The sequence below is a fragment of the Hydra vulgaris genome, chromosome 14 (genome assembly GCF_038396675.1).
Source record: "Hydra vulgaris chromosome 14, alternate assembly HydraT2T_AEP".
Classification (NCBI taxonomy): domain Eukaryota; kingdom Metazoa; phylum Cnidaria; class Hydrozoa; order Anthoathecata; family Hydridae; genus Hydra; species Hydra vulgaris.
Genome location: NC_088933.1, coordinates 16,759,418 through 16,783,592, shown reverse-complemented (window position 1 = coordinate 16,783,592; position 24,175 = coordinate 16,759,418). Strand labels below are relative to the sequence as shown.

The following is a 24,175-nucleotide window of genomic DNA, read 5'->3' as shown; positions in this document are numbered from 1 at the left end:
AGAACTCTGCATTTAGCAGTATCGAAAAATATAAAAAACAATTTACAAATACTTTAAAACCCTTTGCTTTTAATGTGTTGTAATTATTTAAATCTTCTTACAGGAGTCTGAAAAGTATTGATATTTTTGAAGCATTTTAAAGTACGTTACAAATTAAATTTAATTTTAAACCGTGTTAAAAATCATTTAAATTAATTTAACAAGTTATTAATAGAATCCAAACTTGGTATTTCAACAAGATTATATTTCCTTATAATTTATTTCATAAAACAATCTTATACTTAACATAACCTTTTGTTTGTTTATCACAATTTATTTATTTCTTATAATTTTTACGTATTTAATGTAACATTTTTAATAAAGATTATAAACGATTTCAAGATAGATTTTATCAACTACCTATAAAATATTTGTAAACATAATTTATGCTTGTAGATGTATTAGGTCAAAAGAACTTGACAAGATATTGATTTATTAAATCAGATTTATTAAATTTTAATAAGAAACAAAAAATTTAAATACATTTATGAAAAGAATTCTCTTAAACAAAAGCACTTCTCCCTTTCTTATAATCTTAAATTAAATCTGATAATCATATTATATGCATATTATAATCTGTAATAATCTATGGTGGAAAGACATAATTTACATAATGAATAATAGAAAAAAACTAAGAAAAAAACTAACAAAAATTGCATTTGCTGCAACTGCAACTTTAATAAAAATTACATAATGAATGTAAGAAAAATTGAATTATTCAATTTTTTTTCAATTATTTTTAATAATTTTGCAATTTTTATTAAAATTTAATAAAAATTGGAAAAGTATTTTACATTTCTTTGAAACTAAATTTTACATTCAACATTTTTCTATTTTATATTCTATTTTTTTTTTTATTTATTTATAAAATTTTAAGTTAATTCCCAACCTAAGAACTAACATTCCCGTTTCTAAAAAAAAATTGCCTAACTTAAATCTTCAATTTAATCTTGAATTCATTATTATTTTTTTAATGTTAATTCACCTCCCCAAGGTCGAAAACTACTACAATCAAGGAGGCTTTAATTGTGGTTACAACCCTCTTTCTACTAATAACTCCGAAAAACACTTACTTGTGAATAGATTACTTATTAAAATAAAAAAAAATAAAAATAAAAGGTGAGAAAGGAAAACAAACATTTTATCTTGTCGCTATAAACTAAACTTATGCTACCATATAACTTCATCATAGTGTTTTTACAAAATCAGTTCATATCTCTTCAAAGAAGAATTAGCATGAGCAAATAATTTTTAGAAATCAGTTTATTGAAGAAAAAATAATCAAACTAAGATTAGGTCATTAGTAAATTGAGTAAATTCATTTGCATCACGTGCCTTATATCAGATTAAACTGTAAAACAGAAATTGTACAAAAATTGTGGAAACAAAACCTAGACTTTCATAAAATTTACTTTTCAAAATGTCAAGATAACTTGAACAACATTAAAATACAAATGCAATTACGTAATCAGGAAAAATTACCTTTGTTGAACTCAAAAAAAAGACCTAATTTAAGAAATAAATGCTAAAAAATAACTATATAGTATAATGTTTAAAGCTCTCACTTGTTTTCAAATAGAATGATTTTATGTTTAGTTAGTTTCACTTTTTTATTTTTGAGGTGTTATATGAGCTTTTGCTTTTATTACCTTTATAACAACAAGTAAATAAATTTTTTTTTAAAAAACAATCTTTTTAAAGATTTTTTCAAAAATTAGGAAGGTGGGAAGGGCATTAGTTCATTCTAATGTTTTTGGCTTTGGTAAATGTTTTAAAATGTAACATCCCAATCATTGGGACTATATAACTGCTGAAAGTTTTAAAGCTCAAGCAATTTTGGAGGGTGAAAATTTCAAGATTTTGTAGCAAAAAAACTTGCTCTTACAATACAACCTTTACCCTGGGTTTTCATCCCTGGAAACAATTTTAACATAGAAGCTAACCAGGACTACACAAACGCTGAAAGTTTCAGAGCTGTAATTAGTCTGAAAGGTAGTGTTAATCGCAAGATTCAATGAGAAACAATGAGAAATTCAACAACACGTGAAGTTAAATTAAACTTTATAATGGAGCCTTATAATCTTTTACTGGACTTTTATATATGAGAATATAATTAGTAAACCACCATTTCTGCTAAGCCAAAGGCAATAAATAATCAAAAAATGATACTTGATATATATATATAAACACTAGCATAGGGACAGGGAGAGGAGGGAGGTTTGCCCCTTACCCCCAAACTAACTCAAATTTCAATTTTTCTATTTATATTTTAGCTGCATTAAGCCCCTTTAATTTCTGTTTCAGCTCCCCTCCCCCAACTTTCCCCAGGTCACAGGTTGGAAATGGAGAGCCAATCTATTAAATGCTATTCTCTATGCGCTGGTGCTCAGTAATAAGACCATTAGGACTTCTTAGAGCACCTTAATAATTATATATATATATATATATATATATATATATATATATATATATATATATATATATATATATATATATATATATATATATATATATATATATGTATAAATTGAAAAAATAATAAATAATAACATATTGTGATACAGTTTAATGAAGGAGCATTTAGGAATGTGCACTTACGGAAATAACTTTCAAGTTATTTCCGTAAGTGCACATTCCAAAATGCTCCTTCCATAAGAAACTGTTTCACAAGTATTCTTTCGAAATGATTTTTTTGCAAGTTTCTTTTCATAAAGCATTATTACGGAACTATTAATTATTACTTTTGTATTATGCAATACAAAAGGTGAATTTGCTCATGTGTCACTTTCGCAATAGCAATTTCAAATACAAATAAAATTTGATAAAAATGTAAAATTTTCGTATATTTTGTTTTTTTTTCTTCATATTTATACATAGTTTTACATGCCCCCAAATTTTTATATTTAAACTTTGTTTATACAACCTCAGGCCTTGTTTTAAAGCATTACACATAGAGCCATTTATGTATGCCTTAAGTGATTTTACATAAGCAGCAAGCAATTTTGGTTAAGCAACTTTTTATCATTTTTTAACTTTTAAATTATGCTAAAAGCGGTAAGATAAAAGTAATTAATTTAAAAAAAAAGCACATTAACTTTTGAATGACTTTTAGGTAAAACTATTTGTTACAAAAGTTTGAATGACAATTATGTTAGATATAAGCACTATTTACTAACAAAAAAAACTCAAATAAAATTAAAAACTTATTTTTTTTAATTTTTATTTTAATGATTGATTTTATTGCTTGAAAAACGCTAATACTTTAAGCTTGAAGCAAAGATCATAATAATATAATCTAATTCTGATAAAAAAAAAAAATGATTTAATTTAAAGCTAATTTAATAAAAATATATAATTTTATTCTGATGAAAAAAAATATATAATTTAATTTAGATTTAAAAAATATATAACTTAATTTTGATTTAAATAATATATTTAAGTTTATTAAAATTAAAGTTAATGCTTGGGTTTAACTTAACTGTCAAATTTATTTTAAAATATTACTAAATTTTGTTCAATATTTAAGTTTTATTTGTTCTAAAAAAAAATAGCTCATTTTTATCTCAATTGCTTTTTCGGTTTTCCTTCCTAAACACTTTTTTTTTTTACTTAAAATTTTAAATAAATGGCTGCATCAAAAATTTAAAAAGTTAAATCGCAGCAATTATTTTTTAATAAACGATATATATAGCAATATAATTTTAATAAATGATGTTTGGAAAAATAATCTTTCACAACAAAATGGTTAAAAAAACTTTTAATAAATAAAGTAAATAAAGTAATATAATTTTTTTATTTGTTACTCGCTAATTTTTTTTAAATAAAGAATCATTTGTAGTTACAAAGCGGCAATTAGAAATTTAAGAAATAATCAATAAAAAATTCAAAAATTTAACATAATTTAATTCATTTATACAAATGTCGATAAAAGAAAGAAATTTGATGATATCAAACATTTTTAAAAATGTAATATTAAATTTAATTATTCAATATTAAAAAAAAAAAGAAAAGAAACATTCTCTTATAGTAATAATAAAAAAGAAGTTAAATAGCATTTTGTTTTGTGGTAATTAATATTTTTGCAGTAATTTAAAAAAGTTAGTATTTAAAAAAAAAAGAAAAAAAAAAGAATTTTATGATTTCAAATTTAAATTAGGCTATTGCGTTAAGCATTTTTTATTTAAATCAAGGCCTGCAACCTTTTAACTAAATTGTCTAACTTTATTATAGTTAATAACTAAACACCAGGGTGCGGATTCACAAAACATTTTTAAGCATAAGTTTGGCATAAGTTCTAAACTTACAAATTTCGTATTCACAAAACTTGCGCAGTTGTTTAGTGCAAAACTTATGATGTATTTTTGTTAGTTCAATTCTCAAATTATGGTATTCACAAAACATCTTCAGAAAATGCACAGTATGATTCACGCAAGAAAAGTTACGTTAGGTAGAAGCTACCAAACCTATTGGTGTAACTTTAAAATATTTGCATTGCTCACATATGCTGATTTTTTTTGTTTAAATTTCAGGTAAGATTTTTAAATCATTTTTTAGTTTTTAGATTAAACATTTGTAAAAGTTTAATAAAAAGTAGTTTTTTAATTTATTTATTTTTTTATTTACTTCCCCTTATTTACCCCTTATTTACCCTAAAGAAAATATTATAAATTAAGTTATTACTGCAAAAGGAATCCTTTTGCACATACTCTGTTAAAATGTTGTATACTATTTAGTCTACACATTTTGCAGAAGTATTTTAGTTCTACACACTTTGCAGAAGTATTTTAGTCTACACATGTTGACAGTTAGTATAAGTATAAAAGATGACAGAAATTCTATGCAAGATCTAAAAAATTTCTTATTTTATTCTATTAGAATAATGTTTGATTTAACAAACACACAATTTTGTGTGCCTACAAATAAATAAGGTGCTAATGAAATAAATTGGTGCTAATAAAACTTCCAGTCTGAAGGGAAAAATCATATTTACAATATCAAGTTCAATAAACTTATATTTATTAAAATAAGTTACGTAGTTTTATGTTTAATAAAATATATTAATATATAAAAAATTTGTTACAATTATTGCCAGTTAATTAAGTTTTATATAAGGGTACTGCCACATCAAATCACCCAGTCCATTGAACCATATACCTTTTTTTTTGTGTTATATTTTGACACATTATTCCTAATTATAAAAAAATATTGCATACAAAATTTCAGCTAAAAATATTGAGTGTTTGACAAGATAATGCAATTTTAATATTGACCTGGTTTCTTAAAATGGCCCGTTTTTGTTAAAAGTGAAGTGGTATTTGTTATTTGGCTGATATTAGTTTATATAAATTATTAATGTCAGGAAAAAAATTAGGATCTGTAGAATAAGAATTTCAGGTAGTCAAAAATATCAAAATTTAAAAGTATGGTCTAAATGCTCTGATTTTTTATTTAAAATAAGGTACTAAAGTGTATTGCTCCTTAGCAATAGCATAGCAATTAATATATATCATATATTGATTCTTATTGAACTGCTTGAGAAATAATTTTTCTTTTTTTTTGCCATAAAAATAACAAAACTACTTTACTTGCTGAAATGTTGCTTAACTTCTTGTTAAGTGTAAATTGAAAGCTCTTGTTATCTTTTTTAGTTATTGATGTTAAATTTAACCTGAGTATAACTCTTTATTATTTTTTTTTGTTTTTTTTTAGTGGAGAATAAAATAAATATTATTTCTAATTGTACAATATAAAAACTGATGTTTTGAGGAGAAGAAAAACTTGTGCTTCTAAAGTTTTTTCAAAAAAAAAAGGATAATGAAAATCAAGATTGCCAGTTTTTTCTAGAAATATTGATGCTTTTGCAATGAAGAATCATCATTATTTTTTTTGCCTAACTTTACAATCTCAATCAATGATCTTATTGTCAATGATGAAGCTATTCCACAACCTCACACTAATCAAAATGAGTTCAAATAATCTTTTAATTGATGTTGATGTTATTATACAATCTCTTGCCTTTGTTTGAATATGCCCTGACTGTGAGATAGAGTCTATTAACATGAATAAAGGTCATAAAAATAAAAACAGTTTAAGTTCTTTGTTGGTATTTAATTGCACTGAGTGTTTAAGGAATATGAAGTTCTATACCAGTAACAAAGTTTCATATAAAACTTCTGATGATTTTTTTATATAAATCTATATTAAGTAATTTTAATGCATGAAATTGAAAAAGGACATTACAAAAGCTGTGGTTTTGTGAAATTAAGACATCATCTCCAGAAGTAAGACATTCAATATGTTGTGGAACTATTAATACCTGGTGCTAGCACACAATATTATTGAAATATGTGCATAAAGAAAAACCAGGACAGCCTGTTGTAATTAGGGACATAACCAAGTCAATATTTACTGATTTATCTGATAAAAATATGTTAGAAAGGTGCCTTCATGAAAAAACTTATAACAATAAATATTTATATAAATATTATATCAAAACAATAAATCCAAAACATAAAGTAATAAACCAAATAATTATTTAGAACTAATAATCCCGGTAATAATTATATAACGTTTTGCAATCAAAAAGATAGTTAAAAATAAAAAATATAGCAAAAAAATCAAGTGATAAATTAAACCAACATTGGAAACATAGAGCAAAATGAAAAGGTTGATCAAGATAAAGAAAGAGATGGAATAACTTATGATGATCCAGCATCGTAGTTTTTGATGTTCCAGCATCATAGCTTTTAATGATTTTAGTTTAATTTAATCTTCTAACTGATATTTTTATTGAAATTTGAAATTAGGTTAACATAATTTTTGCACTTTTTAGAATACATATTTTTCAAAATTTTTCAGTTTTGCTAAACATGAATATTAATTTCTATATGGAACTTAAATAGTTAAATAAAGCTCATAAAAACTTTTATGAGTTTATATATACTGCTTTTTTTATTTTTATTTTAATTCTGATTCACTTCCAACAAGGCTGCAAGCAACTGCTATTAAATTGGGAGTTACTAGAAAAAAAAGAATAGAGTTATAGAGCAAGGAAACAGTTGACAGAAGACTTAAAGAGTTGAAGGTTGTATGAGTCAGGAAAACATGAAGATGGGAGAGAGTTCCAAAGGGTTGAAGTGTGGGGGAAAAAGCTAGACAAATAAAAGTTTTTGGAGCATGCAGGGACAAATACAGTATAAGAATAAGACTTTGATAGATGACAAGTCAAGCGAGAATGAGTTTTATTTGATGGAACTAGAGATGAAAACTTCTTTGAGCAGTGGCCATGATAGTATTTGTAGAAAAGAGAAAGAGATGCAACTTTATGACAATGGGAAAGAGGCTCAAGCTTAGCAGATAGACCAGGTCCAACTAGGTTTACAATGCGTTATTCAACCTTCTCTTGAAGAGAAAGAGCATTATTAGAAAAACCAGCCCAAATATGACAACAGTATTCCTTACAGGGACGAATAAGAGATTTGTAGAGGTAGAGAATCGAATCAGGAGAGAGAACTTCAGCAGATGCTAATTTAGCAATCGATTGTATATATGGTTTCCATGAAAGGTCAGTAGTAAAGAAAACCTAAAAAAGATGACTCATTGATAGGGTTGCCATTCATTAATATAGGAATGTCGACAGTACTGCAATAGTTGTTTCCAATAAAGAACTGAGCTTTGTTGGAGTTAAAATTTACAAGCCACTGTGAGCCCCAATCTGTTACAGAAGTGAGATTAGATTCAAGATTGGCTGCCTGTTCTAAGCAATCGAAATGAGAAGACTTTTTGTCAAGACAGGAGTATAAAGTTGAGTCATCAGCAAAAAGAGCAGCTTTAAGGTTGTCAGGAAGATTATTAATATAGATAAGAAACAAAATAGGACCAAGGATAGAACCTTGAGGTACCCCAGAAGTTACTGGAAATAAAGAGTGTTGGCCTTCGAGGATGGCTTTAATAAAGCGGTTAGAAAGATTCGATTTGATAATCTAAAAAACTTTCCCAATTACACCATATGAAACAAGCTCATGGAGAAGACCAACATGCTAAACTTTGTCAAAAGCCTTTATTTAATGCATTGCCTCCATTTAATGCATGATAAAATCTTTCAGTCACAGCAGTTAGCAAGTCAGCCATAGAGTGAGAGGATCGAAAACTGTATTGATTGTCTGACAAGTTATTTGACTCTAGATGGGATGTGAGAAATTTGTTTATCAAAGACTCAAAGACCTTGCTAATAACAGAAAGAAGACTGATTGGGTGATAATTGGAAGACTGATTGGGTGATAATTGGATGAGTCAGAATGTTCACAGGAGTTTTTAAAAATTGGAACAACAGATGCTATTTTCCTATTTTTTTCCTTCTCTCAGAATGTTAGACCTACCCTTGTTAATGACGCTGTTAAAGATTTTCCAAAAGTCTCTTGAGTCTAACTTCTGAGATAAGATACGAGATTTAGAGCACTGAGACTAATGGAGCTTAGCATCTGACAGCACCTTTTTATATCGATTTCTTGCAATAATAAATAGCTGGTTGTTCTCAAGAGAGTTGTTCTTTTGAAAAAGATAAAAAAAAATGATTTCAATTAGATATAGCAGCTGCACTGGGAGTGAAAACCATGGAGTAGAATGAGACTTGACTTGGAAACAATGAGAAGAAATAAAAGCATCTAATCCCTTTATAAAATTAGACTACTGCTCTTACATCGAGGAGTAATAACAAATCTTTAGAAATGAAATGAAAGTTTGTTTTAATATTTTAACTTATTTTTTTAATTTTTATTAACTTAAATTGGTTTTTGGAGTGCCATTTTTTAGCATGCTGCAATAAATAACTTGAAAACTGCTCGTTATGGTACTTTGAATTTTTTTACAGTTGTAATATATGATAAACTCATTGAAGCAATATATTTTTTTAATTTTATTTTTGAGGAGAGTTTTGGGGTTTTAAAGTGAGCTGTTTGGTGATAAATTTTAGCCAATTAGTTGTTTATGCTATAACCTCTTCATACTTTATGCTAACTTCAAGATTTTGCTTCAATGAGTATCTTGTTATATTATAAGTAAACACTGAAAGTTTGAGCTTTCATAGGATCTACTATTATCTCAATACGTATCAATGAATCTCCTGACTTTTTTAGTGTTTGAAACACATAACTAGGATCTAATTATGAAATTTTGATTTATTGTAGTTGTTAGATGTTATTAAATTTATTATATTTATTAAATATTAATTACGGGTAGTAATTTATACTCTAATAGCAGTTTTCATTTAACTAGATTATAAACCATTAAAAGTTCTAACTAATATTTTAATTAATATCTAAATTTATAACTCCTTTAGAATAGTGCTTTTAATAGTTGCACAGGCCAACAACAACAAAAATTTTCCCCTGGACACTTAAGGTAAAAAACTGATTGTACACATGTACTAACAGAAAACAAAGTGTCAATAGACTTTATTAAAAGTATAAACATTTATTTATTGAATTAGAAACAAAAAAATGATAGTGTACCTTAGTAATATATATACACATAGTTTAACCATGATTTTACCTCTTTTTTACCTGTGTGACATTATAATTTATAATTAATTAGCATCGAAATGTTCTCAACACATTAAAGATCACCTCTGATCTATAAAGAATGGGAATGAAAATGTCATCATTCAGAAAAATAAAAATTAGCTTTTTGCTAATGAAATAACACTTAAAAAAAACTTTTTAAATCTTAGGTCTTTTTTTTGGAATTAAACAAATTATTATTATGGGTTTGTGTACTATATTAATATTAAATGTATTATTATTTATATTTAAAAAATTGCCAATTTTTAATGTGTAAATAGATAAAGTTGTCCGGAACCACCATCTAACTATGTGTCCAATACTACCCAATCATACCTTATTCACAAATACTAGTTTAAAACCAGTGAATTAAAGTAATGAACAAATTTTTTTTAATATATATTGTAAATAAAAATGTATCTTTAATCAATACAAAATTATTAGTTTAAATAAATATTAGATATACTAATATGTGAATCAAATATAATGACACATTGCTCTTCTGGTGGTGGGAAACAATATCTTGCACTCCCAGCCAATTGCTTTGGCATATTATTATACAGGCCTTGTTTAAATAAAAAACAGCTTAGCCCATTAGCTCGCCATGATTTTGGTGTAGATATGGATTTATGTTTCCAAGTATCATTTATTGAAAAATATATATCATTGCGCTTTCACTAGCCTTAAGACAAAATAGTTAAACGCATGCTTTATGAATATTTTTGATGCAGTGTTATAACACGTTTAAAAGGAATTTAAGCTTTTGTAAAATAAAGAAAATTTCTTTCTTAACTATTAGAAAATTTCTGTTTTTTCTTCTTTGATATGGCACAATCTGTTATTTAAAGATATAACTATTATAAAATTCTATTTTTCTAAACTACTTTTGCAAAATAAAACTTATGATAAAATCAATCGTTATAACAAAACAAACAAACAAAATTTAAAATATCAAAAGTGGTGCTAATATAAAATAAAATTTAAGGTGTACTAATTTTTAGCTAATATTTTTTTTTTTTTTTTTTTAATTTTTAAATTGAGTTTTTTTTTTTGTTGTTTGTTAATTTGTTGTTTGTTATGAGAAATTGTTTAAATAAATACTCTTGCTCTTGCAAGATGATAATTTTTTTTTTATTATGTTTTTTTTATGATTCTTTTTTTACACGTCTATAACATCTTTCTTTTTTTTCTTTTACTGAATATTTTTGATGGAAAAGTTAGGTTAATAAAAATAAAATCTTTTTTATTTTTTCTTAAGTTATTACATTTGTAATAGCGCAAATATCAAATGTAATTGTAATGCAAACTTTTTTACATAATCATCAATCAAACTTCATAGGTGGTTTTTATAACATTAATTACTTCTTTTATCTTACTGCTTAAATGATTTCTTGAGACTTGTTTAAATATTAAAAAATGATAAAAAATGCCTTATGTGAAATAACTTCCAACTTTTGTTAAATGGCTTTGTGCATAATAGCACGCTAGTTTATGCTTTAAAACAAGGCTTGATGATAGATATTTTGCAAATGCCATTTTTTTTACTCGAATAGTGTTTTTATAGTAATTAAAATCACACAGCTTCTTTAGTTTAGGCTGTACATCAAGTGTCCGAAGTTACCTGATGTCAGGGGCTACCTGACTTTCCCCAGCATTTGGGGTAAAGTTCATACTATTGTCAAAAAAAATTATTCAAAAGTATGTCAACTTGAGTCTCAAAATAAGGTGTATTTTAATAGAAATGTTAAATGTATCTATAATCCTTTAAATTATTGCTTACATAATTTCAATAATTTTATGTCAAGTTTAAATTTATTTTCACTAATTAGTCAATGTTCTTAAAACTTAAAACTTAAAAAAAAAGTTGCTATAGTTATTGCAAAAGTAGTTGAGTATATATCATAGTTGGATATGGTTTCCGTAAGTTATACAAGGGTTTTGCGTATCTACACCCAGACTTTTTAGGTAGCTTTATACAAACTCATAAGTAAAAATGCGCAAATAAACAAATATTAACCAAATATATATAATTCTTAACAATTTTATTTTCTAAACAGCAATAAATACTTATCTGACCAGCAATAAATATATAGTATTTGACCAGTAATAAATAGAAAATATCTGTCTAGAAATAAATATATAATATCTGTCCAGAAATAAATATCTAATCTTTGTCCAAAAATAAATATATAATATCTGATGAACAATAAATATTTATCTGACCAGAAACAAATTTCTAATATCTGATCAACAATAAATCCTGTCCAGAAATAATTATATATCTGACCAACAATAAATATATATCTGACCAACAATAAATATATAATATCTTACCAGAAATAAGTATATAATATCCAGCCAGAAATAATTTTATGATATTTATCAAACAATATATATCTGATCAGCAATAAATATATAATATCTGATCAGTAATAAATTTAAAGTGTCAAATAAATCAAAAATAAAATAAAAATAATTTTTTTTCAAAAAATAATAATAACTCGATTTGACAAAAACTTACCTTAACTAAATATTGGCCATTAATAGTCTCATAATAACAATGGTTTCACTACAGCTAATAATACGCAAGTTTTAAAAAGTCCAATATACATTATAATAGGTAAAACAGTTCAAATGGTAAAAATGTCAACATATTTTTAAATAATTTAATAATTGGCTAAGTAAGCAGCAATATTTATAAACAAAGGTCTGACCATATTTGTTATTTCTTTAAGTAAACTTAAGTTAAATAAAATAATAATCTAGTCAATAAAAAGTAGATTTTTCTTTTAAACAGAATAGTAACAACAATATATTTAAAAAATAAAAACAGTAAGCATTAAGAATACATTTCATACCTTTTCCAGAGCCAGGGGCACCAAATATAATAGTTTTTAGTATTTTAGACATCTAAAAAAAAACAATTAAAAAGTTATAATTAATAAGACAATTAGAAAAGCTATAATAGAAATAATGAATCATAAATATATTCTTTTAAAGTAAAACATTTTTATTAAATTTACTAAAATTGCTACTAAACAAAGTAATACCAATCAAAAGGGATCGAATAGTAAATGGAAGATAAAAACTATTTTTTTAAATTCAACAAATTTTAAATATACTTGATTTCTGAGAATAATGTGTAGAAGTGTTATATCTATAGTGACCTGGTTTTTCCATCAGAGAACTCAATGAAACTTTTAATTTTAACCAGATTGGAGCTGCACTCTCATATGAAAAATCAAGATAACAATCACCCTACTTATATCTTTAATATGTCTATGTCTAGACATGGTATGTTTAGCATACTTTAAAACATTTGGATATAATAAAAGAATAAATAATTGAAAAAAAAAAAAAAATGAAAACATTTCTTAAAAATATTATCTGTTGACAAACCTTATTAATAATACATGTCAATATGCAGAGTTTTTTTGCTTTTTTAAATGTTCATATATGCACATCTTTTGGTATAACACCAAATGTGCTGACACACTGTGAGAACTGGTGTTAGCAGTGTATTTCAAATAAGAGATATTGCAAAATCCAGTTATATCTCTTATGCAATTCTATCCTATTAAAATTTAAAAAAATTTAAAAAATAGTAAATTTATGATGCTTCTTAAAACAAGACTCATCACGGAGCCAAATACAATATAATGGCTGCAACCAGTGGGAATAATGTGCTGACATCTCAAAAATTTCAATGTTGTTGTCAATATAATAGTTCAACTGAATTGTGAGAATCATGATCATCAACTAATATCTGTGGCTTGTTTCTGTGGCAAAAATGTATTTTGATTCACCTGGTGCATCACAGGTATATTTTTACCAGCAGCATTCACAGCTGTAACTACTGTGATGATTTTCTCTTTTCCTGAAGTGTAAAACTGAAGATGTTTGGCACCCTTGTGCAGCAATAATTTTGGGTGGTTTAAAGTCTAATTAAAGTCAATTCTTGCCTATATTTTAAATAGTAGAAGACATAACAGAAATATCCATCTTACCAAATCTTATTGAAGCGCAAAAAAATATTTAGAAACTGTTTGCACAAACATGGATTGATGTTCCTTCCGGTTTTCTCAGAACCATAGTCTTGTGGCATTGCTTTAATTAATGCCACATTTTTTGGATTCAGTATCATGTTTAAATTTAATTTGGTATTGCTTACTAAATTGTGAAACTTATTTCACTAATTGTCTTTTCCCAAATCTTATTTTTCTTCTAAATGATTTGGTAGTTTTGAAAGAGGTTGCTGGATAATATCTTAGAGTCTAAGATATTTTCCAGCTCTTGGAAATTTATATGAATAGCTGCTGCTCATTGCAATAACAAATTACTTTTAACAGCAACAGTGGTATTATGCATGTCAGCATTTGACTATTCAAAACGTTTAGTTTTTTACGATTTTTTTTATTGCTAAAAGAAATACAAAAGGTTTTCTAAAACAATTTTGACTATTGCAAAATAAATATATTGATTATTTATTCATTTAAGGTTAATAACAACTTTGAACAAATTAAATCATAAAAGAACCAGAGTCTATAGGTATAATGGATGCAAGAACTCCGGGACTCAAGGACTCTGGGCTCAAAAACAATAAGTTTAAAGTCACATGAATTTTTTTCTTATAGCAGATCATTAAACAACAAGTTTAGAGCTTCTGAACACTACAGAATTGGAAAAAGTAGATAAAAGTAAAGCCGCAGTCCTTTTGGGACTTTTCCGCATCCCTGAAAAGAACAGAGCATCATTTTCTAAAGTAAACTTAATACTTAGGCTATAATATAGATAGGTAAAAATTTTAAATTATTTTTATTATTGATTATTATAAACCATTTGAAAAAGGCTAAAATCAGCCTTACAATTATGAAAGTTTCATAGCAAAATAACAATTCTTCAAAAAGTTATGCTCATTTAAGTAACAAAATTTGATAACAAGGATTGCTTTTTAAGTCTGCGACCAATTTTAAAATGTCAGTTTTGGCTAACAGTATGTTATTTAGAAGCGCACTATTTTGCTTTATTATAATATGATAAAGTAAAATAATATTATTATAATAAGGAACTAGTAGAGTATCGTTAATGATATCGTTAATGATATCGTTAACTAGATGTCAACTTCACATAAATTCCGTAAGAAAACGTGAAGCAAGTTTTTGAAGGTTGCAAAGCCGGTAGCCGCAGCAAAGAAGAAAAATTTCTGGCGATGTTAACTTTAAACATTAGACATTAATATTGAACATATTTATTTATAAACTGTTATTTAAAAACAGCTACTTAAAAGCGTAAGTAGATAAAGAAAGTTAGAAGTTATTATATAATACAAAGATATTACCTTTTTACTTGGCAAATACAGATATATGTCGGCAAAAAATATGTTTTTGACTTTAACAACTGTAACTTAAAAGTATCCTGTTGGAAACCTTTGAGTTATTGTTATAAAAGTACACATATTCCATTATGAAAAAAAATCAAAAGTGTTGCTGATATAAATAGCTATATTTTTAAATGTAGGTTTTCAATTAAAAAAATTTAATTAGTTAAAAAAACTGTAACTTACAGTTTACAGTTACAGTTAAGGAATTTTCAGTAATCATATTTTTTTTAAAGAAGTAATTTTATTTTTAGCATAAATAGCATACAAATAATATTAAATACTACTATTGTTATTTTTCATAAATCTTTGAACAAAAAAAGCTTATTGGACTGTTGGTGTAAATCTTTCCTTTATGCAATTCATTTTTAGTGTACAACTGACCATATGAGTAAAGACGCAATGTTAAATATTTATCTATAACTTTTTTTTAAAAGCTGTGAAGAATGTATGTCTTCAGTCAAAATCTCATGTTCTAAATCAGGCATATTTAGTTCAGTAAACAGCGCATCATTTGCAAGTTTTTGATTTATGAAGTGAACTAGAACGTTTTTAAGATTTTTTCTAAAAGATATTTTTAAATTATGGGTCTGTCCCACACACCAAAACTTTAGAGATCTGCTCACATTTTTCGACAATCTTTAAAACACTACAGGATGGAAAGATTAAACCATCTTGATTTTTAAAAGTTATAAAACTTTTCCATGATGAACTGCAAAATAAAGAATAATCATGATCAGTGGATAAAGTCTTCTGAGAAAATAAACTATTGGCACAAGTCAGACATGTAATTTCACTATAAAGTTTTCTAACAATGAACCCTGCAATATATAAAAGTATAGCTTCTTTATAAATTGAAGTAGAGACTGATGAAAGACAACCAGCAAAGTTTTTTTTAAATAGTTAGAATCCTCACTAGATATTGTATTTTGTTCAACAAGAGGAGATCTCCTTTTACTCCACTTTAATAAAAAGATTGAGCCAGAAGATCTTTGGTCAAAAGTAAGGCAGTTGCTAAAATTTGATCCTATGATAGAGTTTCTTAATAAAATTCTTTTCAAAGCAGATTTTAACTGGCGTGCATCTGGATTGTTATTGAAACCATTTTTGCCGCGAATACAAGCAAATAATTAAACGTGATCTTGTGTCATTTTATATATTAAAATAAATTTAAAAGGATTCTCATGTCTAGATAAAAGGTTAAGGGATAAATCTCTAACACTTGTGGCTGCTACAATGAAACCAAGTACAAATGTCTTTCTTCTGTGTTTAATTAAAGGAATTTTAGATAGGTCTGATAAGTTGTCTAGGTAATTTACAGATTTTTGTATGGTTTCAACTCATTTTGGAGCTCATTCAAAAATAAAGGTTTCTTAAAGGTTTCTTAAAGGTTTCTTAAAGGTTTCTTAGATCCTTTTTCAAAAAGGTTTTTAGAGTTTAACTAGTCGAATAACTTGTCTAAAGTTCTGATAAAATTAATTTTGCCTTGGGCATCAATAAAAGTTGGATGATCTGAAACCATCAAAAAATCTATAGCATCAGCAATTGAACCACTTAGTGTTTGAGCTGCAATTTGAACATTCAATTTTATGTCTGTGAAAGTTAATGTGGTAATTGCCAAGTTTATTTGCAAACTTAAATCCTTCTTCTTCTTGCAGTTTATGCAATGCTTTAATATGATCCCAATTAATATCGATTTTGTTCATCAACAATGATACCGATACTACACAAAGCGTTTTGAGCTAATTTAATCATATGACAAGGATCAGGGATATAATATATAGGATGATCATATTCAAGATGGGGAAAACTACCTTGTATCTCAATAATTTTACTTCCAAATGAACGCCCAAGATTCTTCATAGCATTAAAATTGGAAATAAGTCCATCACATGTTATACTCCAAACATTCAGATTATGAGTAGCGCATAAATCTAAAGCATTTTTAATTAAGCAACTTAAATCTGTTGAGGAAATTTTATCACACAATATGTAGCCTATAAAACATTTCCAATGGCCTTTCAATCCCACAACCATAAAACAAGTGCTTCTGTTGCACTTGTTTTATGGTTGCACAATTTATCTTGGTCATATGCTATCTTGGTCATATGCTTATCTTGGTCATATGTTTTATGGTTGCACAATTTATCTTGGTCATATGCTAGAATATTGTTTCAAAAACTAGCAAAACCTTCATATGATCCAGTAACATTATCATACCGCAGAGCAGCACTGATATGCATAGAATAAAATATTAATGTGCATTCTTTGTATGATGAGTCGTCAAAGGTCTTATTTTGTAAAAATTTGAAAACATCTCCAAAAAACACAGGCGAACAATCTACAGATGATGTCCAGTTTGAAAGTGAGCTTACGGCAGGTAATGAGAATGTAGATTTAACAAATTCATATGCTCTTGGGAAATAAAAGTGCAGTGTAAAAAGCAAATTTTTTAACTTCTTCAGAGTATCTATAACCCTATATAATTTTTTTTTTTGCCTATATTTTTTTAGTTCAGATTTCAAAAGTTCTCGAGTCAGCCCAGAGAAGTTGTTCTCAAGTAATTCGGCAACATCAATAGAAATAATTTTTTTCTTCTCTAATTTTTGAATAACTTTGCTAAGTGAAGCAATTTTGTTATCTTTTCGTTTAAGCTTTTGTTTTAATATTTTAATCTTTTTTCTAAGTAATAGTTTTTTTGGAGAATTTTGTTTAAGTATTTTTTTTAAAAGTATTTGTAATTTCAGGGTTAGGGTCAGGGTTAGGGTTAGGGTTAGGCTCTTTTACCTCTTTATTCGAGATAGAACAAATTGTTTTTTTAATGTGTGATGTATCATTATTATATAGCTGATTCCGCTTGTTATTTTTGTTCAATGATACATGGAAGTCAAATATTGAAGGCACAATTTTTTCTTTTTCAGAACACGTTTCCCATTCTCTTGGCACTCAAAATCTTCTAATTTAAATTGTTTACTGCAGATTCTACTATATTTACTAGGTGTAATTTGTAAACATTTAGCTGCCGTTGCCCATTTTTTACAAAGAATTTTGGAAAAAAGGAAATCTGTGAAAAGAAATTAAACTCCTTTTATCAAATCTGCTTTTACAGTCGTAGACTTTATTTTAAAAATGGTATTTGTTTGTAATAAAAATAAGTACTTTTTGTATTATTGCTGAGAAACATTTTGTTGAAATTTTTTTAAAAGTCTTTAGCATTTTTTCACATAATTTTTTTTGTTAATAAATTTTAAGTAAAAATATTTATCTTTTCTAAAATCTCTATGAAAATACGCTTCTTTTGAGACCCAGGTTGACATACTTTTGAATAACTTTTTTTTCGACAATATTAGGGACTTTACCTTAAATACTAAAGATTTGAACCCAAATATCTTTACAACTTGACGTGATGGTGAAAAATGGTTTGCATATTTGAAATCAGCATATTTAATTTGTTTTAAAAAACCACCTAGTTAACAAGATATGCACAATAAAATTTTATTTGTTTATCAGTGTTATTAACCATATTTATTATTCTAAATAATAAAGAGTATTATTTTCAAAAATATATCTTTCTTGTTTTATAAATACATACACACACGCACACACATTATCCCAGACTTTATCATATAAAATATCTTTTGAATATATATATATATATATATATATATATATATATATATATATATATATATATATATATATATATATATATATATTTAAACAACTTTAAAATGTATTCTACACAATAGAGTGCTCAATGTTCTTAAAAGAACAGAGCAATTATATATTAGTAGAAAATCACATATATAAAATAATAAAATATACATATATATATATATATATATATATATATTATATATATATATAAATATACATATATATATGTATATATACATATATACATATATATATGTATATATTTATATATACATATATATATGTATATATAAATATATACATATATATATGTATACATATATACATATATATATATATATATATATATATATATATATATATATATATATATATGCATAAAACATATATATATATATATATTTATGTTTTATACATATATATATATATATATATATATATATATATATATATATATATATATATGTATATATATATGTATATATATATGTATATATATATATATATGTATATATATATGTATATATATATATATATATATATATATATATATATATATATTCACGTTATATTATATATGATATAATCTGGAACGAGTCGAAATAAATTTTATTTCTCGGTATTCATTTGAAAATGTTTAAAATACATATACTTCTGATACTTTCCGAAGGTTCAAAATCTTTTTCCTTAAAACTAAAATTACTACACACTAAAAAAAAAAGGTAGAAATTTCTACCTTAGGGTAGGATATGTGATAAACCCTTAGTAAGGTATAATTTTCTACCTTTTAAGGTAGAAAATTATATTAAAAACAATTATTTGTTATACAATTTTCTAACTTAAAGGTATAATTTTCTACCTTATAAGGTAAAAAATTATACCTTACTAAGGGTATATCACATATCCTACCTTAACTAAAAATTTCTACTATTATTTTTTAGTGTGTAGCTTAGCAGTTATTTTTTATAATAGAAAATTAAAAGTCACTGACGTTACTTTTAACCTACATTTATAAAATTATCCAATACTAAAGCATTTCACAAAATCATTCAATTTGACAAACTTTTAAACACATTTTCTAATTTAACTGACACAAATATTTTTTTGCTTTGTTTTATTTTTGCTATTCGTTTTTCCGTAATATCTGTTAACCAATCAAATGTGGCAAAAATTTGCTTCACTTTTTTTCGTAAGTTAGACATCTAGTTAATATATATCTTAGAGTATCGTATCAAACATGCTCATTCGAGCGTGTTTGACACGATACTCTAGACAGCCATTGCAACCGAGGTAATAGCGAGAAGGAGTAGCAGCACTTTCTTTTATCCTTGCAGTCGGAATACGTCATCATCTTTGCCGCGAAAAGCTACCATTTTAGTTGGGAAAAGTAAACTTTTTTTCTGAAACGCAAACAATAGCTTAAGAAGTCTTTAAAATGCCCAAGAGTTGTTGTGTCTTTAGATGTTTTTGACACACATATACGTATGAATATTAATAATATAATATATTAAAATATGTATATATATATATATATATATATATATATACATATATATATATATATATTTATGTATATATAATTATGTTTTGTGTGATGGTTTTGTTGTTTTTAGTCAATTCTGGTGACTAAGATGTGTTTTTTATTTTTTACTATTTTTTTTTTCATCTGCCCCAAGAAGTCCTTACAGTCTTATCACAGAGCACCGCGGAAGAGCATTTAATAGGAAGCTCACGCCACCTTCCCAACCGATGTCGCAATACTTGCCTAGAGGTGGGTTTGAACCAAGGATCTTACGTTTCTGAGGCAAGTTTCATTTTGAAAGCACAAATGAGACAACTTGTGTTTTCAAAACAACAAAACCAGAGCTCAATGTTGTGTGAAAAATTTCCTGCATCTAGAAAGAGATACATTTTTTATAAGCATCTAATGCTTTGTAATAATCTACAGCCGCAAGAGATAATATTCAAGGGTTTTTTATTAAATAATTATAAACATTGTTGTATTGAACTCATTGCCATTCAGTTGGAATTATCTTTACAAGTATTTGCAATGAACTTGTATGAACATCGGTTGATTCCAAGGATTGCAAGTTTGTTTATATAACTTTCTGCGGCGTTAAAATCTAATTTTTTAAAGTATTCATAAACCGAAATTTCAATTTTAAATTTTTTAATTCACTTATTCGAAGGAATTCTCCTGCTTTATAAACTCAACTAAACATTTGTTTTCCCCCATCCAAGATGGTAACAACTTGCGCTTTTAAAATTTGTTGCGCATATGAGATACTAATGTTATTAATGTGCTTAAGTATTTAGTCAAGTCTGCGCGTTTAACACAAATTAAAGAGACAACATTCTTATAGAAAAAGATTTTACATGCAAACTTTCTTCAAAATTAACAAGAGTCCTTATAAGCTTATAAGGTACTTTTTTTCATAACATTAAAAAGTAAACAATAAGAGTAGTTTTTCTATATGTATATAGTTATTTTTTTACCATTTACTAAAAAATATTGAAGTAAGGAATAAGTATAGAAAAGGTTGGTGTGGAATAGATTTACCAAGATCCGTATTTTACGGGTCCGAGCAGCTAGTTTACAATATTTTAACATGGATACATATTCGGTAAAAGATTACTACATCTGTCCAACAACATCTGTGAAGTAGTTAAACATCATATTTATACACTTTTGTCCAAGATCATCTGTATTTTTTTTTTACTCTAACAACATCAGCCCATCTAAAAAATTAAACAGCTTCAAAAGAAGAAACATTATCTAACAGTGGGAAATGTGATGTTTAATCTGAGCTAAATCAAAATCTTCCAGAAGGAGCTTGAACACCTTTTAGCACACATTTGCACCATGCTCCGGATTTTCAACACTATTCCTGAGTCAGTTGCTGATGGTGAACGATCGTTTAGTAAACTAAAAATTGTAAAAAAACTCTCTCTGTTCGACAAAGAGCCAGAATCACGTTGCTGATAAATGATTATTTCAATTGAACAAGAATTTGCTAAAAAGGTGGGCTACGACAATGTCATCGATATTTGGGCGGCTTGAAAGATCAAAAAATTCATTTTTAAGCACCTTATTTACCTTTTTATGAAGTCCTTATTTATTAGTTATAAAACTAATATTTAGAATCATATGTCAGTTTTGAATAATGAACTGTTTCTCAATCCAGAGAATTAATAGTAAGGCAGAAATACAACGTGCTGTATCAGAAATAAATATGTATTGCGTTCGCAAAACTTAAGTTTTCTAATTTCTTGGTTTGAAATAAGGAAAATACTAAGCAATTAATTCTGTAAACTAAATTTTGATACCGAATAAAATGAAAAAAATTCCAACAAGAAGTAACTAACTAGTTTTAAATCAAAGTTAAGAAACTTTTATAGATGTTAGTGGACGAATTTTATTATACAAAGTTTTTGGAGGGTTGTTCTAGCACTTATCTTTAATGAAGTCAATAATAAATTTTCTCTTGGAAATTTTTATTAAATAAGTTTCTGCTTAGTAGTCTTGGAGGCAGTTCGTAATTATGCATCAAAGAACTTAGATGAATGTATCATTCTTGCAAATACAGTTTTACAAAATTTAGGGGAAGTGGGGACATAACCGCATATGGAGGCATAACCGTTTTTCAACGTTTCCCTTATATTATGTATTATTTGGCCATATTAGGTAACATTTTTCAGGGAAAAATGTTACCTAATACGGCAAAAAGCATAGCATGCGTCGGTAAATCAGTTTTCTTCATTTCGATTATGTCAAAAAGAACGCCTGTTGCGTTTGTGGGAAGTTGTACATAATAATGTCTATTTTGATAAAAATATTATATTTACATCATATTTTTCCAGATCTTTTATTTTAGGATTAAGCAAGGATTAAGCAATATTTGATTTTAATGTTAAACATATTTGTTATCAGCATTATTTCATCAAGAAGAAGCCGTTTTTGACATCGGCATAGCTTAATGAGCAACCTCTAATACTGCATTCTTTCTAAAAACTTTCCTCTGGGGCAGAACCGCATTGACGCACAGGAGGCACAACCGCGTACTTTTGATATTTGTCATCGTTAGATAATTATGAATGACAATAATCACAATCGTATATATATATATATATATGTATATATATATATATATATACTTTACCACAGACGTGACGTTAAGAGTAATATCACTTATGCTGCAACAGCTATAAGTGTTGTTCAAGTAATTTTCAAAAATAATAATCATCTGTATTCAATAGTTTTTATTAGCTAACATAAAATAGTATATGGTACAAGTTTTTAAAATTTTCTAAGTGTTATTAGTACGTAAATTAGCAAATATTTTTGAATGATAAATCTTGTGAAAAACTGTATTGACACCTGTTGTTGAGGTTTGGCTGGAACAATATAAACACACGATGACAGAGATGTCATCTTTCTCCGGAAACGTGAAGAATTCCTGGCCAGATCTTCTCAAAAAATTTATGACAAACTCATTTCCATCTGCAACTAAGGCTTGAATTAACCCAACATTGTATTTGACAATATTTTTGGTAGTTTGAAACTTCACAATCACAAAGTCATTCATTTTAATAGACAAGCTGTCCGCCTCACTATCGCCGTAAACACTATGATAACTTAGTCTTGTCTTTTTCTTTTTACATTTACTTGGGCCTTGGTTTTCTTGTGCCAAACCTTTGGATATTGTTCCTTCAGCAAGTGCTTTTTTCCTTTTCAAGGATCGTTAACCTGGTAAAGTATGTTAAGGAATTTCTTAAAACAGAAGCAAATAAAATTATTTATAAAAAAAAATTACAAAATTAAATAACAGTAAAATAAGGTTTTTGATGCACAACTTATTTCAATATTTTATGAAAATACAAGGCTCGCTAAACAACTAAATATTTTCAAACATTTTTGATGGCTAAATACCTAGAACATTCAAGCAAAAGTTTGCAATATTCAATATGAGCCAATTTAAATTTATACATTAAAAGGATACGAGGATGAAGATCTTTCATAGATTCAGTTGGGATTAGTACTTCTCCATTACTATAGTGATTGCATTTTGTACCATTGTCACATTCAGTGCATGTCAGCCTTCTCATATACAACGTTTCTTTTTTAGTGGAACTCCAAAACACCTCATGAACTTGTAAAGTCCCCTTGAAAGTTGTTAGGTTTTTGGGTACACATTTCTCATAGAGATTGAAATCTGTTTTTTTTAATAGTATAGATGGTTATACTATAAACATATATAAATAAATTAAAAATTTATTTATATATGTCATTTATATATATATATATATATATATATATATATATATATATATATATATATATATATATATATATATATATATATATATATATATATAAATATATATATATATATAGAACCAATATGTAGATAGAATAATACTTAATAGAAGTGAATGTTAATAGAATAGACTAATACTCAATTGAATAATTGAAACAATAAAATTAATTGACAAGCAAGAACTTAGTATCGCAGTTTAAATGAATCTGCATTTAGTTTGATGGACG

General features: G+C 26.3%; 1 protein-coding gene across 2 annotated transcripts in view; it reads right to left on the bottom strand.

Moving 5' to 3' along the window:
* Nucleotides 1-24,175, bottom strand: part of LOC100213111 (GTP:AMP phosphotransferase AK3, mitochondrial) — a 102,371-nt gene that overhangs the window by 7,902 nt on the left and 70,294 nt on the right. The window contains exons 1-2 of one of the 2 annotated variants that reach the window (XM_065817330.1): nucleotides 12,710-12,768; nucleotides 12,455-12,508 (exon numbers count right to left, since the gene is read on the bottom strand). In XM_065817330.1, coding sequence (XP_065673402.1) covers nucleotides 12,455-12,506 — 52 coding nt within the window. In that variant the 5' untranslated portion in view covers nucleotides 12,507-12,508; nucleotides 12,710-12,768. Of the gene's footprint in view, nucleotides 1-12,454; nucleotides 12,509-12,709; nucleotides 12,769-24,175 lie in introns of those variants that run through there. The other variant, XM_065817329.1, reaches the window with a different exon arrangement.